At 55.7% G+C, this 18,617-nt stretch overlaps 1 protein-coding gene across 3 annotated transcripts in view; it reads left to right on the top strand.

Annotated features, from left to right (window-relative positions):
• The window catches only part of UPF1 (UPF1 RNA helicase and ATPase), a 276,443-nt gene that overhangs the window by 87,622 nt on the left and 170,204 nt on the right, over nucleotides 1-18,617 (top strand). For all 3 annotated transcript variants that reach the window (XM_078669700.1, XM_078669698.1, XM_078669699.1), the window contains exon 10: nucleotides 5,992-6,151. In XM_078669700.1, the coding sequence (XP_078525826.1) occupies nucleotides 5,992-6,151 (160 nt within the window). The remainder of the gene's footprint in view (nucleotides 1-5,991; nucleotides 6,152-18,617) is intronic.

Here is an 18,617-nt window from a genome sequence, read left to right as displayed (position 1 = left end):
TGGTTGCCAAATTGAAAGGTAAAAAAGAGAAGAAGTCTTCGAGGTCGCGTTCGAGGCGGTCGAGGACGAGGTCTCGCACGGGGTCGCCTTCGAAGTCATCGTCGGGGCATGCTTCTAGATCAGCAAAAAGAAGCACAAGAAGAGAAAGCACGGATCTCGACATTACTCTGGGAAGGATTCGAGACCGAAGTTGCCAAGTAGAGACGTCGTAAAGAGAAATCCCCTTTTCCAGTTGTGGATCCGGTAGGTGTAGTTTCGCCTGTGGAGTCACCGGAGCATTCACCGGCTCCGGTGTCGAATCCCTCTCCGGCGCCCTCTCGATCTCCTGTTCAAGAGGAAGAAGAGGCTCCCTTGCCTGAGGGTTTGACGACTCCAGCTCACCAACCCGAAGAAGAGAAGACTAATCCGGTGCCTCCTCGAGGGCAACCTGTGGGTCCTTACCCTCCTTTTCCAGGCCCAGATCAAGACCATACACAGTTTTTAAACGCGATGTTTGGTGTCTATTCGAGAGCTATGTACCCCTCTGGACCACCGGCAGGTCCCATGGGTCCTTTGGCATACAACCTGGGACTCCCCCAGTCTTATGCTCCAGCTCCGTTTATGCCGGCGCCGACTCCGCCTTGGCATTTCTCGGCGCCGCCGAGGTCTTCGACACCGATACCTTTGTCACCGGTGCCAGCCCGACCTCGAGAGCTTCGACCTGTGCTTCCGGATCCGATCTCGACTCCGGCTCCATCGGAGTCGATCGCGGATCCGCCGACGCCACCCTTGAAGGAGAGGTCGAGGCGTGATGCTCAGCGTCTTCTCGAAGAACAGAGGTACAGAGAGGCTGAGGTTGAAGAAGGTGAGCTGCAGGAGGATTATTTTGATGATCTGAGGGAGGCTAGCGTATTCGAACTATCTCCAGACTGGGAGCTATCCACTGTATCAGATGCCCCTTCAAAGGACGTTGCACCATACCATGTGGTTATCAAAAAGGCAGCAGAACTTTTGAATTTAAGTCTGCCTACTGCTGAGTTCAAGTCTAATTTGTTGACTGAAGTCCTCCATTTCCCGTCTTCTGTTGTGGAACCTATGCTTCCTTTCAATGATGCTTTGACGGAACCTATTTGGAAGTATTGAATAGACCTCTCACTGCTCCTGCTGTTGCTAAAGGTGTTGCAAGGAGATACAAGGTGGCGCCTGGTGACCGAGAATTTTTATCATCGCACCCTTTACAGGAGAGCTTGGTAATACAGGCAGCCTGTTCAAAGAAATCTGTGGGGGCTTTCCCGCAGGTGCTTGGGGACAAAGAGTCGAAAAAGCAGGACAAAACTGCGAAGAAAGTGTTTTCTTGGGCGAGTATGGCTCTTAAGTCAACGAATGCCACATTTCTCTTGGGGAGGTACATACATGCCTTGATGGACTCTGTAAGACAGTTGGCCCCTAGGATTCCAGAGGAGGACAGGAAAAAGTTTGATGAGGTGCTGGCTGACACTCAAGCTGCTGCACGTCAAGTCATACAAAGCGGACTAGACACCGCTGACTCGGTGGCGAGAGTTATGGGGACTTAAATTGCTACAAGAAGAGCAGCCTGGTTGAAGTCTTCTGAATTCTCTGCGGACGTTCAAGCTGCTTTATTAGATCTGCCCTTTGATGGCTCAGGTCTTTTTGGAAAAAAGGCTGATGCAGCTTTGGAGAGGTTTAAAGACAGCAGGGCAACAGCCAGGTGTTTGGGACTACAGTCCTGAGGAACTGTGAACAAAAGATATAGGGGCTTTGGAGGGTCCTCCTTTCGTCCCTATAAACAGCCTCAACAGCAGCAGCAACAACAAAATACACTGTATAAGTCATACAGGGGTAGACAAAAAGCTTGTCCTCGAGGGCGTCAAGTCTCCTCCTCCTCCTCTTCCTCTTCCCAACCCCCTCCAACATCAGCAAAGCAGCCCTAGATCCGCCATTCCGGATCATGCGGGTCCTGTAGGGGGTCGGCTTACCTATTTTCTACGGGATTGGGAATCGGTCACATCGGACCTTTTGGGTTCTCAATCTCGTGGAGAATGGGTATGCACTTCCCTTTCGGGAATTCCCTCCGAATTACCCTCCTTGTCAAGGGTTTTGCTCAGAGGACCACCTGTTACTCCTGCAGGAGTAAGTCCTGGCGTTGTTAAGAAAAGGTGCAATAGAGGTGGTTCCGGAGCAGGAAAGGGGTCAGGGATGCTACTCCCGGTATTTCCTGATCCCCAAGAAGGATGGCAGACTTCGTCCGATCCTGGATCTCAGGATCTTGAACCTTTTTCTGAAGCAGGAGAAGTTCAAGATGCTCACCCTTGCGCACGTTCTTCAAGCGCTGCTGGAAGAAGACTGGATGGTGTCGATCGACTTGCAGGATGCGTATTTTTACATCCCTATCCTGAAGTCGCACAGGAAGTATCTCCGTTTCATGGTGGCTTCGCAACACTACCAGTTTGCGGTCCTTCCGTTTGGTCTTACTACTGCGCCTCGAGTCTTCACCAAGGTAATGGCTGTGGTGGCTGCACATCTCAGAAGGTCGGGGATTCCAGTATTCTCCTATCTGGACGATTGGCCAATGGAATCTCCAGAGAAAGTGCTCCATCATCTGCAAGTAATAACTCCGTTGTTGTACAGGTTGGGTTTTTTGATAAATGTACCCAAATCTCACCCTCCCAGTGCAACCTGTTCATAGGTGCTGTACTGGACACAACTGTATGTCGTGCATTCCCTCCTCCTCAAAGGATTCTCGACATACAGGAAATGATTCCTTTATTTTACAGTGGAGTGGTCGTTCCAGTCCTGAAGGTCCATCGTCTGCTCGGTCTGATGGCTTCCTGCATTCTGCTGGTCAACCATGCACACTGGCACTCCAGTGGTGCCTCCGCAGGCAGTGGTATCAACACAACGGAGATCTCAGGGAGTCAGTGAGGATCTCCAGAGAAACTACGGATCTGTCTTGGTGGAGCGTGGAGGGCAATCTGTCTCAAGGAAAGCCCTTCCACCCACCTCCATCGGTGGCCATGGTGATAACGGATGCATCCACTCTAGGGTGGGGTGCTCATCTGGGGGATCTGGAGATCAAGGGTCTTTGGTCTCAAGAGGAAAGGTTGCTTCACATCAACCTTCTAGAGTTGCGGGCGATACGTCTGGCGCTCAAGGCCTTCCTCCCTTCCCGGTCAGTCGGTTCAAGTCCTGACGGACAACACTACCCCGATGTGGTATGTCAACAAGCAGGGAGGAGTGGGGTCGTAGTGCTTCTGCAGAGAGGCTCTGCGTCTCTGGGTTCAGGACCATCAGATTTGTCTGATGGCAAATCATCTGGCCGGAGTTCTGAACGTACGTGCAGCCAGTCTCAGTCGGCAGTTCTCAGCCGACCACGAGGGAGGCTTTATCCAGAGGTAGTTGTCACGTCTTTCGGACGTGGGGAACTCCTCAGGTGGACCTGTTCGCCACTCACGAGAACACTCACTGCCCGTTACTCTGCAGTCTCCAGTACCCGATGCAGGGAGCGTTGGGGGATGCGTTTCAGTTAAGTTGGGACTCAAGACTCCTTTACGCGTTTCCTCCCACACCCTTGATTCCTCGGGTTCTGAGGAAGATTCGCCAAGACCGGGCCCAAGTCATATTGATCGCCCCGGATTGGCCAAGAAGGGTGTGGTACACAGATCTTCTCCACCTCTCCTCGTGCCCGCCGCTCCGTCTCCCTCTCAGGGCAGATCTCCTCTCTCAGATGGAGGGGCAGGTTCTACAACCCCACCTCCAGACCTTACACCTTCATGCCTGGAGATTGAACGGGGCAACCTGAATTTTTTTTCTCTCCCACATGATGTGCTGGATGTCATCTTATCGGCCAGGCGTGACTCCACCAAGTCTATCTATTCTTATAGGTGGTCTAAATTTGTTTCTTGATGTGGAGAGAAGTCCACCGATCCTTTAAGGGCTCGTTTATCTGACATTCTTCAGTTTGCGCTTTCTTTGGCTCAGCAAGGGTTTGCTGTAGCTACAGTCAAAGGTTATCTATCGGCATTGTCGGCATTTCTCTGTTTGCCGGATCAGCCGTCTTTATTTAAATCTCCTGTCGTTTTGAGGTTTCTAAAAGGGCTTACAAATACATTTCCTCCTACTCTCTTTTTTGTGCCTCAATGGGACTTGAACCTTGTACTTACTTTCTTGATGTGTTCACCTTTTGAACCTTTGCACAAGTGTCCCTTGAGACTGTTATCTTTTAAAACGGTCTTCCTGGTTGCAATTACCTAGGCAAGGAGGGTAAGTGAGCTTCAAGCTCTTAGTTCGAAGCCCCCATTCTTGACCATTCATGCTGAAAGAATGGTACTTAGGACCAGGGCTGCTTTTCTGCCTAAGGTGTTACTCCCTTCCATCTAGGGCAGTCCGTTACCCTTCCTACCTTCTATCCTCCCCCTCACCCTTACAAGGAGGAGGAGAGACTTAACCGCTTGGACCCCAAGAGGGCTGTGAGCTTCTACCTGGACAGAACCAGAGACTTCAGAGTGGATGACCAGCTCTTTGTTGGTTTTGTTGGAGCCAGAAGAGGCAAGGCGGTGCACAAGCGCACGCTGTCAAGATGGATTGTCGTTTGTATCAAGATTAGCTACTCTCTGGCGGGTAAGGAACCTCCTGAAGGTTTAAGAGCTCATTCTACTAGAGCAAGGTCTGCTACATCTGCTTTGACTAGGGGTGTACCTGTAGGAGACATTTGTAGAGCGGCGACTTGGGCCTCCCTCCACACTTTCGCGAAGCATTACTGCTTAGATTCCGAAGTGAGGAGGGAAGGCCACTTTGCGCATTCTGTCCTCCAGGATTTTCTGGTATAGGAGAGCGGACACCCTCCTCCGGGAGTGGGACTTCTGTGGGACTCTATTCACAAGGTGAGGAGTCCACTGGCAGATGTATCCATCAGAAGAACAAGTTACTTACCTTCAGTAACGCTTTTTCTGGTGGATACAGTATCTGCCTTTGGATTCCTCACTGGCCCACCCGCCTCCCCGTTGTCCACTCTTCTATACCTGATTTGCTGTAATAATATTTTATTGTCAAAGGAAATGTGTTGATGTTATTACTTTCCTGCATTGACTACACACTGTGTGCTATTTTGATTATTTGGTACTGTGTACATTGTATGTATATCTACTGTTGTTGATCCATCCATGTGCCTCGAGGGCACGACAAAAGGGCGGAACTGATGTCATCACGCCGACGTGGGCCTATTATGGAGTCGGTGACGTCAGCGGAGCCGCGCGCGATGCCGTGCTTCTGTGACGTCGACCACGTCGGCGCAAAGCTACAATAAAGAATTTCCGAATGTTGCTGACGCGGGGGATATTCACAAGGTGAGGAATCCACAGGCAGATACTGTATCCACCAGAAAAAGCGTTACCGAAGGTAAGTAACTTGTTCATTTGTCTTAAATAACACTGTGTAGTGTCTTAGAAACCTGAAGTAAAGCCATTTCTCCTTTGTATGCTGTTATAACTTGTTGCACATAAATATAAATGAAACCAAGCTCCCACCTATACAGGATGTTTAGTACTATTTTGAGGTAAATATTAGGTATTGGGATTGTAAATCCCTAATATTGTTTCTACTGACTCAGCAAAAATCTTCATTAAGAAAGCCAAAACCTCCCCATTAGCAGTCTAACTCAAGAAAAAACACTTTAATTATCTTTCTAACATTATATATGTGATTCCAGGTATTTAGAAAAGCAAGGATATCCCACCTTATCTAACGTCCAGCCCCACAAATCTGTCATTCACCACACTCTGCTGTGGAGATGGTGGCCAGTGGTGGGCATCAGCATTCATTTAGCTACAGGCTTTGCTCAGTTTCTCAAACAATACATTGAACTTAGTAAATGTACTTGCTCCTGAATAGCATCAGTTGCCCTGTCTGCACTCTTGTGCCCTGCAGCCGTCACATCATTGAGCAGTTTTTTCTAATGCTAATCTTAATATGTTCCTCTTATTTTATTGTTTGTAGAATGCAAAGTGCTTTGAAAACATTTGCTGTGGATGAGACATCTGTGTCTGGTTACATTTACCACAAATTGTTGGGACATGAGGTGGAGGATGTAATTATTAAATGCCAGTTGCCAAAACGATTCACCGCGCAGGGTCTTCCTGACCTCAACCATTCTCAGGTAATCTCTTTAGTATTAACTAAGCATAGTGTGCACTTAGTCAAATGTAAAATTATGAAATCTATCACTTTCGATTTCAGTCCAAATATTGCACTAATTTTTCATAAATGTTTTTTTTATGTTGTCCCTTCTTCCAACTGGAACAGAATTGTCTGAACTGGAAAGGCATTTCTTAATAAACTCATGGATCTGAAAGAGACACGTTAGTATTAGATTCCTTACCTTAGAATATCACCAGGCGTCAGACTGGATCCGGAAATTTTTGCGTAGCAGTACCCTTGCGCGTCGGTAGGCGTCGTCTGCGGCTCCGCGTCCGTAGTTGGCGTCGTGGGCGCCGTGATGACGTCGTCGGAGTACTTAGACGCCGCCTCCGCGTGCTGACGTCAGTTCTTCTTTTTTCCGCGCCAGCAAGCGCAGATCTGGAAAAAGCAGTAACCCTAGTCAATTTTTTACTAACTTTTTGATTGTTGTCGAAGTCTCTCGACTCCGAACGGTGCCGTAGGGATGCCCGGCTTCAAGCACTGTGACGATTGCGACCGCCTGATGTTGGTCACGGATCCTCACCGCGTGTGTTTGTCTTGTCTCGGCGTCGACTACGACGACAAGGCCTGCTCCGACTGCCGGGCCCTCTCTTCGAAAGCCAGGCGGGAGCGGTCCCGCAGGCGACTCGAACTCCGGCAGTCGGTCCCGCGCCGCGAGAGGTCCCGGTCCCGCGCCGCGAGAGGTCCCGGTCCCGCGCCGCGAGAGGTCCCGGTCCCGCGCCGCGAGAGGTCCCGGTCCCGCGCCGCGAGAGGTCCCGGTCCCGCGCCGCGAGAGGTCCCGGTCCCGCGCCGCGAGAGGTCCCGGTCCCGCGCCGCGAGAGGTCCCGGTCCCGCGCCGCGAGAGGTCCCGGTCCCGCGCCGCGAGAGGTCCCGGTCCCGCGCCGCGAGAGGTCCCGGTCCCGCGCCGCGAGAGGTCCCGGTCCCGCGCCGCGAGAGGTCCCGGTCCCGCGCCGCGAGAGGTCCCGGTCCCGCGCCGCGAGAGGTCCCGGTCCCGCGCCGCGAGAGGTCCCGGTCCCGCGCCGCGAGAGGTCCCGGTCCCGCGCCGCGAGAGGTCCCGGTCCCGCGCCGCGAGAGGTCCCGGTCCCGCGCCGCGAGAGGTCCCGGTCCCGCGCCGCGAGAGGTCCCGGTCCCGCGCCGCGAGAGGTCCCGGTCCCGCGCCGCGAGAGGTCCCGGTCCCGCGCCGCGAGAGGTCCCGGTCCCGCGCCGCGAGAGGTCCCGGTCCCGCGCCGCGAGAGGTCCCGGTCCCGCGCCGCGAGAGGTCCCGGTCCCGCGCCGCGAGAGGTCCCGGTCCCGCGCCGCGAGAGGTCCCGGTCCCGCGCCGCGAGAGGTCCCGGTCCCGCGCCGCGAGAGGTCCCGGTCCCGCGCCGCGAGAGGTCCCGGTCCCGCGCCGCGAGAGGTCCCGGTCCCGCGCCGCGAGAGGTCCCGGTCCCGCGCCGCGAGAGGTCCCGGTCCCGCGCCGCGAGAGGTCCCGGTCCCGCGCCGCGAGAGGTCCCGGTCCCGCGCCGCGAGAGGTCCCGGTCCCGCGCCGCGAGAGGTCCCGGTCCCGCGCCGCGAGAGGTCCCGGTCCCGCGCCGCGGGAGGTCCCGGTCCCGCGCCGCGGGAGGTCCCGGTCCCGCGCCGCGGGAGGTCCCGGTCCCGCGCCGCGGGAGGTCCCGGTCCCGCGCCGCGGGAGGTCCCGGTCCCGCGCCGCGGGAGGTCCCGGTCCCGCGCCGCGGGAGGTCCCGGTCCCGCGCCGCGGGAGGTCCCGGTCCCGCGCCGCGGGAGGTCCCGGTCCCGCGCCGCGGGAGGTCCCGGTCCCGCGCCGCGGGAGGTCGAGGGACAGGTCGCGGGCTCGGAGCCACCACAGCTCCGAGTAGGGCGCACTCCTCCGGGTCGAAGTCGTCGTCAGGTAAGAGGCACAAGAAGTCCAAGCGGCGTCATCGCTCTTCGGACTCCCCCCGACGCTCGCGCGATGGGGCCGGGGGTTCGGGTGACACCACCCACGCGGCTCCGTTGGAGTCGCGGGCGCCGCGTTCAGCTCCACACCCTCCGGTCCCTGGGCTAAACGTGACGCAGGAGGAGATTGAGCGCTTCCTCATGGCCATGAGGAAACTCTCTCCTCCGACGGGCTCCGCGGCGCCTTCGGGCCCAGCGGACCCGTCTGGGGCCCCTAGCGGGTCGGCGGCTCCGGCCCCGACGCCGTAGAGTGCTTCGGCCCCGACGCCGCCGGCGCCGCAGGTCCCCACTATCCCGACGCCGCCGGCGCCGAGGGGTTCAGTTGTTCCGGCGCCTTCGGGCCCGGCGCCGCAGGACGCCGCTGGACCTCCTTCGGGATCTGGTTCGTCGCCGGTGGATCTTATGACCTCCCCGGCGTCGGACCCTCAGGTGTCGCCTCCGGCGCCGTCCTCGGGCGGCGCCGTCCCCGGTTCCACCTTCGTTCCTGTTCAACCGTCTGGACGGCCCCGATGGGCGCCGCTCCAGACGTCGTTTGGTGAATTTCACTTTTATGATCAGGCCCCATTGGTTGAGAACCCTGAGTTTCAGGAGATGGGTGATGAAGAGGACTGGGAGGGGTCTGAGGACCCTCTGACCAGGGAGTGTCAGTCTCATGAGGACTGGGCAGGAGACCTTGGGGAAGCCAGTGGCCTGGACACTTCTCCAGACACTGGTTTTGTCCCCCCTCCTACCGTGGCTTCGGAGGAGGGGGCAACCTACAGTGTGGTGCTGATGAGGGCTGCCAAGGCCTTGGGCCTTGAGCTCCCCGTCGCGGCCGTGAGGACTAATCTCCTCACTGAGGTCCTTAAACCGCAGTCAAGCTCGGCCGAGCCTCTGCTGCCCTTTAATGAGGCCTTGACCGACGTTCTTCTGGGCACTTGGTCCAAGCCCGCTACGGGTTCGCCCGTAGATAGGAATGTGGCCAGACGCCACCGCCCAGCCCCGGGCGACCCATGTGTTCGAGGCATGTGGGCTGCTAAATTCATATCTTAGCATTAGATCGCCGCCTAGTGTTGGGCTCGGATGATTGCACATTGTTGTCCTGGAAGAGTCTTCGAAGTATCCTGAGATAGGTGGCTCCTCCCCTGGACTACAGTGCGCATGGGCATCGGCTCCATCCCCAGATTGTTTTTTTCCGCCATTGGGTTCGGATGTGGTTTCGACGTCTTACTGTCGGAACCTAGTAAAACTATCTTTTACCGGCCAAAAGGCCTCGATTTTCTTGCGTCGGTATTGTCTGCGCTCGGTCTCGAGTCTTCCGTCTCTTGAAGCCGGAATAAGCGGAGTTTTCTTCGCTTTCTAAACTTTGAGGCCTTCTCATCGCGACACGACAGCAAGCCTTTACGGACATGGAGCGGAGCCCGTTCAAGTACTGCCCGCTCTGTGGGTCTAAGTACCCACACATCGATCTACACCCTGTGTGTAACAAGTGCCTTTCACCGGACCACGACGACGGCAAGTGCAAGGCCTGTGCACAGTTCCGCTCCAAGAAAACTCTCAAGCTTCGGCGCGCGGTGCGCTTGGAAGCTAGGCAAGCGGCCCCGGATCCGGAGAACATCTTCGGCGACCCGGAAGAAGAGGTCCAGGGTCACCTTCTACAAATCTCCCCCTCACAGTCGGAGGTCGAGGCGGATCCGGGTGACGGCGACGGAGTCGCGGGTCCGGTCCTCGAGTACGTCGAAGAGGTAGGAGACGACGATGAAATTTATGGGGCCGCGGCAGACAGCTCTGCGGACGAGCTCTGCCCCGAAAGTTTCGAGGACGACCGGGACACGGGATCGCCTGTCGGCCTTACCCTGGACCCGTTGCCGCAAGCCACAGCCCCGCCTTCAGGCCCGGCTTCGGACTCACTTGCTGGGCACGATGTTTCGAAACCGAAACTGAAACCGTCGGGGTCGTCAACACCTAAAATGGCCGACCCGAAATCGAAACTGAAACCAAAGGACTCGAGTGTTCCTAAGATGGCTGCCGTGCCTGTGAAGAAGTCGGTGCCCGTCACCCCGTCGGCTCCGTCGACCTCCGGTCCGCAGAAGCCGAGGAAGTCGGTCGATTCCGACGCTCCGAAATCGAAGCCGCAGCCCGATGAAGGGGCCCCCAAGAAAGATAGTCGGCTCGGATCAACGGCTCCGGCGCCGTCCAAGCCCGCCAAGGTCGGCTCCAAAGAGGCTACGCCCAAGAAGTCGGCGCCCCGGCCTCAAGATTCGGAGGACCCGAAGAAGGTTTCCGCGCCCAAACCGCACAAGGCCCGCGAGGGCGTCGGATCCGAGGGACCGCTCAAAGCATCCTTGTCGGCGACAAAACCAACTGGCAGTGTACCGTCCCCTATTGCGGAGTCACTGCAGAGAATCAGGGAGAAGGCCCTTGCTCCATCGGCTCCGATGCCATCACCGCAGCCGCAAAAGGACGCTCCGGCTAAGCCTTCGGGGAAACTCCTTATTTCATCGATGCTGCCACCGGCAAGCTGACCCTCTATAAACGGAAGATCACTTCGGAGCCGGTGGACCCCTACGTCATCCCGTTGAAGAAGAAGAGGGTGCCCCTTGACGCCGTAGGCCTCACGGAGCCGATTCAGCCTCCTCCAAGACGGAGCCCTACTCCCTCCCCAGAACACTCTGTGGGTGAGGAAGATGATGAGGATGAACAGTACAATTTCCCCATCGATGACCCTGATGTACAACCAGATTCATACGACGACTCTGGTGACCAAAACACCCAGGGGGCGGGCCAAGACCCGCAGACCTTTAATGCACGTGCATCCCCGACTGAGGACTCAGCAGGATTTCATGCACTAATTGAACGGGCGGCGGCCAATCATGATGTGGACATGCATGCCGACCCGGTTGAGGAAGACTTCCTTTTTGACACCTTTGCCATATCTGAGAGGACAGTAAAAACACTTCCTATGCTGAAAGGTGTTCTCAAACATGCTGGAGACATTTTTAAGGAGCCTACGAGGGCTAGAGTGGTCAACCCTCGCATTGAAAAGAAGTACAGGCCTGCTCCTGCGGACCCCGTCTACATCCGGGGACAGTTGCCACTGGACTCTCTTGTGGTTGCCAATGCCAGGAAACGTGCCAACTCCCAGACAACGGGTGAAGCTCCTCCCCCGGACAAGGAGTCCAAAGTGCTTGAGGCAGGAGGCAAAAGAGTGGCTGCACAGGCGGCAAACTTTTGGCGCATCGCAAATACACAGGCGCTCCTGGCGCGTTATGATAGGGCGCACTACGACACCCTAGAACAAATTATACAACACCTGCCCCCACAGTTCCAAGAAGGCACCAAGATGCTTATTGAGGAAGGGAAGCTAATATCAAACGCAGCCATCAAGTGTGCACTTGACGCTGCGGACACAGCTGCTAGGGCTATCAACACTAGCGTTATGCTGAGAAGACAAGCCTGGCTCCGCATCTCAGGGTTCAAGCAGGATATTCAGACGACAATTCTGAATCAGCCGGTCAATCCTGATAGTCTGTTTGGTCCGGATGTTGACACCACCTTAGAGAAGATAAAGAAGGACACGGAAACTGCTAAATCTATGGGGGCTCTGCAGTCCCAACAGTTTCGTGGCGGCAATTTTCGTCGCTCAGGTGCACGTGGAGTCACCAGAGGACAGATGGGTCAACAATCCCAGTTCTCCAAAGGTGGGGCGCAAGCCTCGTTCACTAAGCAGACCAAGGGAGGTTATAGGAACAACAGCAACAGAGGTCGCGGCAGAGGAAACAACAGCTCCCGCACCTCTACTCCGAGCAAACAGTGACTCTCTGTCACTGCCCCCCGACCACCTAACACCTGTCGGGGGGAGACTGCAGCAGTTCCTGCCCGTCTGGAGAAACATCACCACAGACAGGTGGGTGCGACAATTAGTTCAGTATGGTTATTGCCTAGAGTTGAAGTCCACTCCACCCAACATCCCACCAAGGCAAAGGCCTATGTCCGCAGAGCACTTGCACTTATTGCAGCAGGAAGTAGTGGCGATGCTGCAAAAAGGCGCAATCGAGCTCGTGCCGGTGGGGGAGGAAGGCACAGGGGTATATTCCCTGTACTTCCTTATTCCAAAGAAGGACGGTTCTCTCAGGCCCATTCTCGATCTACGTCCCCTCAACCTGTACATACTATCGGAACATTTCCACATGCTTACACTGCAGCAGATTCTTCCCTTGCTAAACCAGGGAGACTTCTTAGCAACCTTAGATCTCAAGGATGCTTATTTCCATATTCCACTACACCCGTCACACAGGAAATATCTCAGGTTCACTATTCAAGGCAGGCACTACCAGTTCAAAGTCCTACCCTTCGGAGTCACAACAGCCCCGAGGGTGTTCACCAAGTGTCTAGCGACAGTGGCGGCGCACCTCAGGAGGCAGAATATCCATGTCTACCCCTACCTAGACGACTGGCTCGTACAAGCCAAGTCGGAGCAACAGTGCGCCGCAGACATGTCGACTACAATTCGCCTGCTTCACGATCTGGGTTTCTCCCTGAACTACCCAAAATCGCATCTCCAGCCGGCACATGTCCGGCAGTTCCTGGGTGCTACGATCAACACCCTGACAGCCATGGCTCAGCCGAACCAAGTCAGAATCGACAGCATTCAGTCGCTGATCCAACGATTCAGACCACAACACTCCCTGCCAGCGAGAGTGTTCATGCAGTTGATAGGCATGATGGCCTCCTGCATCTTCATAGTCCCTCACGCACGGTTGCATATGCGCCCGCTCCAGGAGTGCTTAGCGAATCAGTGGACACAGGCTCGTGGGCAATTGACAGACCTAGTGTTGGTTACCAGTCGGGCATACGACTCTCTGCATTGGTGGACTCCACACAACCTTTGCAAGGGCCGACTGTTCCAAGAGCCTGTGCCGCAGATTATCCTGACAACGGACGCATCTCTCCAGGGATGGGGAGCTCATGTGCTCACTTACACAGTGCAGGGACTATGGACGACGCAGCAACAGAAGATGCACATCAACTATCTGGAACTGATGGCAATCTTCATGGCGCTCAAGTCCTTCATTGTACATCTGAGCAACAAGGTCGTGCTAGTCCGGACGGACAACATGACCGCGATGTACTACATTCAAAAGCAGGGAGGCACCCACTCGCCACAGCTGTCTCATCTGGCTCAGAGCATGTGGAAGTGGGCCATTCAGAGGAACATCTTCCTCATGGCAGAACACCTCCCGGGCAAGGACAATCAGATGGCGGATCTGCTCAGCAGATACAGCCATCAGATGCACGAGTGGGAGATACACCCTTCTGTTCTCCACCCGTTCTTCCAAAAGTGGGGTCATCCGGAGATAGACCTGTTCGCAACAAAGGAGAACGCAAAATGCCGACTCTTTGCCGCCAGGTTCCCTCACCCTCAGTCGCAGGGGAATGCGATATGGATGAACTGGTCAGGCAAATTTGCATACGCTTTTCCGCCAGCCCCTCTAATACCGCTGGTCGCAAGAAAGCTAAGGCAGCACTCCATGACTCTCGTCCTGGTTGCTCCAACGTGGGCGCGCCAAGCTTGGTACACCACGTTCCTCGAACTCTCGGTGGTGCCGCATCAAAGACTGCGCCTCACACCCAGTCTTTTGACGCAGAACCATGGAGACATTCAGCATCCAGATCCACGACAGCTCAACCTGGCGATCTGGCTCCTGAAGTCCTAGAGTTTGGATACCTTAACCTACCTCCAGAATGCATGAGTATCATCAAGGAGGCGAGGAAACCTACTACTAGAGCATGCTATGCTGCTAAGTGGAAGCGTTTTGTCATCTACTGTACGTCCAATGACATCAACCCGCTAGATGCATCTATTCCCAACATCATCTGTTATCTGTTACATCTCTACAAGTGCAATCTGGCGTACACTTCCATTAGGATACATCTCTCAGCCATAGCGGCTTATCTTCGGAACAGGCAGCACCTCTCTGTCTTCAGGGTGCCCGCCATTAAAGCCTTCCTTGAAGGTCTGAAGAGAGTCATTCCCCCAAGAACTCCACCAGCTCCGGTGTGGAACCTCAACGTCGTTCTCACCAGACTGATGGGGCCACCATTTGAGCCACTGCACTCGTGTGAGCTCCAATTCCTTACGTGGAAAGTGGCCTTTCTGATAGCTATTACGTCTCTGAGGCGTGTCAGTGAGCTGCAAGCGCTCACCATACAAGAGCCGTTCATTCAAATTCACCCAAATAGGGTGGTGCTACGCACTAACCCTAAATTCCTTCCTAAGGTGGTGTCACAGTTTCATCTTAATCAAACTATTGACTTGCCAGCATTCTTTCAAAACCCGCAAACGGTGGCGGAAAGAATGCTCCATACCTTAGATGTACGGAGGGCGTTGATGTACTACATAGACAGAACACAACCCTTTAGAAAGACAAAACAACTCTTTGTTGCCTTCGCACCACAACACAAAGGCAACCCAATTTCTAAAGCAGGGATAGCCAGGTGGATTGTTAAGTGCATCCAGATATGTTATCAGAAAGCCAAGCGCACTTTAACAATACCCCCCAGAGCGCACTCCACACGCAAACTGGGGGCATCCATGGCTTTCCTAGGGAACATTCCTTTAGAGGATATTTGCAGAGCAGCCACGTGGGTCACACCACATACCTTCACAAAACACTACTGTGTTGATGTGCATTCCAAGCAGCAAGCAGCTGTAGGACAGGCTGTTCTCAAGACACTTTTTCAGGTTTCTGCAGCTGGCACGGGCAACCGCCGCTGATGGAGGGACTGCTATGTATTCTATGCTAAGATATGAATTTAGCAGCCCACATGCCTCGAACTGAATATGCTACTTACCAGTATGCATCTGTTCTTGGCATGTAGGGCTGCTAACATTCATATCGCCCGCCCTCCTCCCCGGTGCCTGTCGCAGCTGCAGATATACTATTGTATTTATTCATTAGCATGGACATCCTTTACACTTTCACTCCATCTCCTGCCACAATGGCGAAAAACAATCTGGGGATGGAGCCGATGCCCATGCGCACTGTAGTCCAGGGGAGGAGCCACCTATCTCAGGATACTTCGAAGACTCTTCCAGGACAACAATGTGCAATCATCCGAGCCCAACACTAGGCGGCGATCTAATGCTAAGATATGAATGTTAGCAGCCCTACATGCCAAGAACAGATGCATACTGGTAAGTAGCATATTCATTCCTGTCCACCCACCCCACCCCCGAGAGCCTGGTCATCCAGGCCTCTAATTCCCAGACCGCATTCCCGTCCGCCCCGCCGGACAGGGAATCCAAGAGGTATGAGCAGTATGGAAAGAAGATATTCTCATCCCTTAGTCTGGGTCTGCGGTCTTCCAACACCGCATGCCTCTTGGGCCGCTACACCCACTCTTTGTGGTATACGGTCGCGGATGTGCTGCCAGAGTGCCCTTTGGAGGTACGGGCCAAACTCGGCCAAGCCCTTGTGGATGGCCGGGACGCAGCCAAGTATTCCATTAGGTGTGGGCTGGATACCACCGACTCGCTAGGCAGAGCGATGGCAACGACGGTGGCGGTCAGACGCCATGCCTGGCTGAGGTCTGCCAACTTTTCGGCAGATGTCCAGAACACACTCATGGACATGCCGTTCGATGGCTGTCGCCTCTTTGGCGACAAAGCAGACCATGCGCTCGAGCGCTTTTAAGGACTCCAGGGCTACGGCCAAGTCCTTGGGCCTCTCGGCCCCGCGCCAGCAATCGGCTGCTTATCACTCCTTTCGTGGCCACGGAAGGGGTGCACCCACACGTGCCGCTAGCCACGTTCCGCAGGGCAATACCCAACGCGGTGGCGGCCGTGGTAACCGCCGTCTGGGCGGTAGGGGTCAAAGGCGAGGTCAGTCCACACCTTCCCCTGCAGCATCCGCCTCAAAACCCTCCTAGTCCGTGCTTTCAGGCCCATGTGACGCCAGTGGGGGGCAGAGTTCGCCATCACCACCTCCACTGGCGCACTGTCACTTCGGGCAGGTGGGTGCTCCAGATCGTCCGAAGGGGCTACTCCCTCCCCTTCGAGGCGACTCCTCCAGCCATGCCACCGCAGAACCACCGTGTATCGGGGGATCACTTGCGACTTCTGCAGGAGGAAGTTACGGCCCTCTTGGCCAAGGGGGCCATCGAGTGCGTTCCAGGGCCAGAAGTAGGGTGTGGTTGCTACTCCCACTACTTTCTGGTACCCAAGAAGGGCAAGGGGGGCCTACGCCCTATCTTGGATCTGCGGAATGTCAACGGCTTCCTCCGGAAGGAGAAGTTCAAGATGCTGACACTGGCTCAGGTCTTGGCTGCCCTGGACCCAGGAGACTGGATGGTAGCGTTGGACTTGCAGGACGCTTATTTCCACATCCCCGTCCTGCCGACCCACCGGCGCTACCTGCGGTTCATGGTTGGCCACGAGCACTTTCAGTTTACCGTGCTCCCCTTCGGCCTTACCAGCGCCCCACGGGTGTTCACAAAGGTGATGGCGGTGGTCGCAGCTCATCTGCGCAGGTTAGGGGTTTCAGTCTTCCCCTACCTCGACGACTGGCTGTTGAAGGCGGGCTCGCCCCAGACAGTCGACAGCCACCTCCAGACTACGGCAGATCTCCTGCACCAGCTGGGGTTCTCCATCAATGTGCCAAAGTCACACCTGTGCCCCTCTCAAAGCTCCTCTTCATCGGAGCCGTTCTAGACTCGGCGCAGTTTCGGGTTTACCCACCCGAACAGCGGGTCCGGGATATTCAGGCTCTGATTCCCATCTTTCAGCCGTTATCCCGGGTCTCGGTCAGGTTGACGCTGCGGCTTCTGGGGCTGATGGCCTCCTGCCTCCTACTGGTGCATCACGCCAGGTGGCGGATGCGGGCTCTGCAGTGGGACCTGAAGTTTCAATGGGCCCAGCATCAGGGCAACCTGTCCGACCACGTCCTGATCTCGGAGGGCACTGCGAGACAGCTGCAGTGGTGGCTCATGGACCGCGATAGGGTCAGCGGTAGATCCCTCTCCCTTCCCCAACCGGAGCACGTAGTTGTGACGGACGCGTCCCTCCAGGGCTGGGGAGGCCACATGGGAGAGGCGGAGATCAGAGGCCTCTGGTCTCCGGCGGAGGCCCGGCTCCACATCAACCTGTTGGAGTTATGGGCGATTCGTCTAGCACTGAAGGCATTCCTCCCCCTGTCCGGGGGAGTGTAGTGCAGGTGTTCACGGACAACACCACCGCCATGTGGTACTGCAACAAACAGGGCGGGGTGGGGTCGTGGACCCTTTGCCAGGAGGCTCTGCGCCTCTGGCAATGGCTGGAACGCCAGGGCGTGACCCTGGTGGCTCAACACCTGGCAGGTTCTCTGAACGCCAGGGCGGACGAGCTCAGCCGTCGGTGCATGATGGATCACGAATGGCGTCTGAACTCGGACGTGGCGCAAGGCCTCTTTCATCAATGGGGAGAGCCTTGGTTAGATCTATTCGCCACCGAAGAGAACGCGCAATGTCATCGGTTCTACGCGTTGGAATTTCCAAGGCGGCACTCGCTCGGAGACGCTTTTCGTCGCGAGTGGAGTTGCGGTCTGTTGTACGCCTTTCCGCCTATACCACTTCTGCCCAGAGTGCTGAAGAAGATCAAGCGCGACCGGGCCCAAGTCATCCTTGTGGCTCCGGACTGGGCGAGAAGGTACTGGTATCCAGAGCTACTCAGTATGTCAGTCGATCCCCCGGTTCGTCTGCCTCTTCAGGAGGACCTTCTGTCGCAGCAGCAGGGGACGGTCCTCCACCCGAACCTGTCCAGTCTCCACCTCCATGCTTGGAGATTGAGCGGCGACAGTTGAGGGCATTTGACTTGCCTCCTGAAGTCTGTGATGTGATTCTGGCAGCCAGGCGTCCCTCCACGAAGTCGGTATACGCCTGCAGGTGGAACAGATTTGTGGCATGGTGCACAGCAAAGGCTGTGGATCCTCTTGCTGCCCCTCTTTCTGAGGTTCTTCTCTTCCTTCTTTCTCTTGCCCAGCAGGGCTCTGCTCTGGGCACTATCAAGGGCTACCTTTCTGCCCTTTCAGCCTTTCTCAGGCTACCTGATCAGACTTCTTTGTTCAAGTCCCCTATTGTGAATAGATTTCTTAAGGGCATCACACACACGTTTCCTCCTGTTCCGTTTGTGATGCCTCAGTGGGACTTGAACCTGGTTCTTACGTTTCTGATGTGCGCTCCTTTTGAGCCACTTCACAACTGTCCTCTCCGTCTTCTTACTCTGAAGACTGCTTTCCTGGTTGCCATCACCTCTGCCAGGAGAGTGAGTGAGCTCCAGGCCCTTTCTTGTACTCCACCTTTCCTTTCTGTCCATCCGGACAAAGTGGTGCTACGTACCAAACCTTCTTTCCTGCCCAAGGTTGTCACGGCCTTCCACATCGGGCAGTCTATCACCTTGCCAACCTTCTTTCCGCCACCGCATCCCTCTAAAGAGGAAGAGCGGCTCCACCGTCTGGACCCAAAACGTGCGCTCT

The sequence above is a fragment of the Lissotriton helveticus genome, chromosome 12 (genome assembly GCF_964261635.1).
Source record: "Lissotriton helveticus chromosome 12, aLisHel1.1, whole genome shotgun sequence".
Taxonomy (NCBI): domain Eukaryota; kingdom Metazoa; phylum Chordata; class Amphibia; order Caudata; family Salamandridae; genus Lissotriton; species Lissotriton helveticus.
The sequence above is the reverse complement of the archived record's forward strand: the minus strand, read 5'-3'. Positions and strand labels throughout refer to the sequence as shown.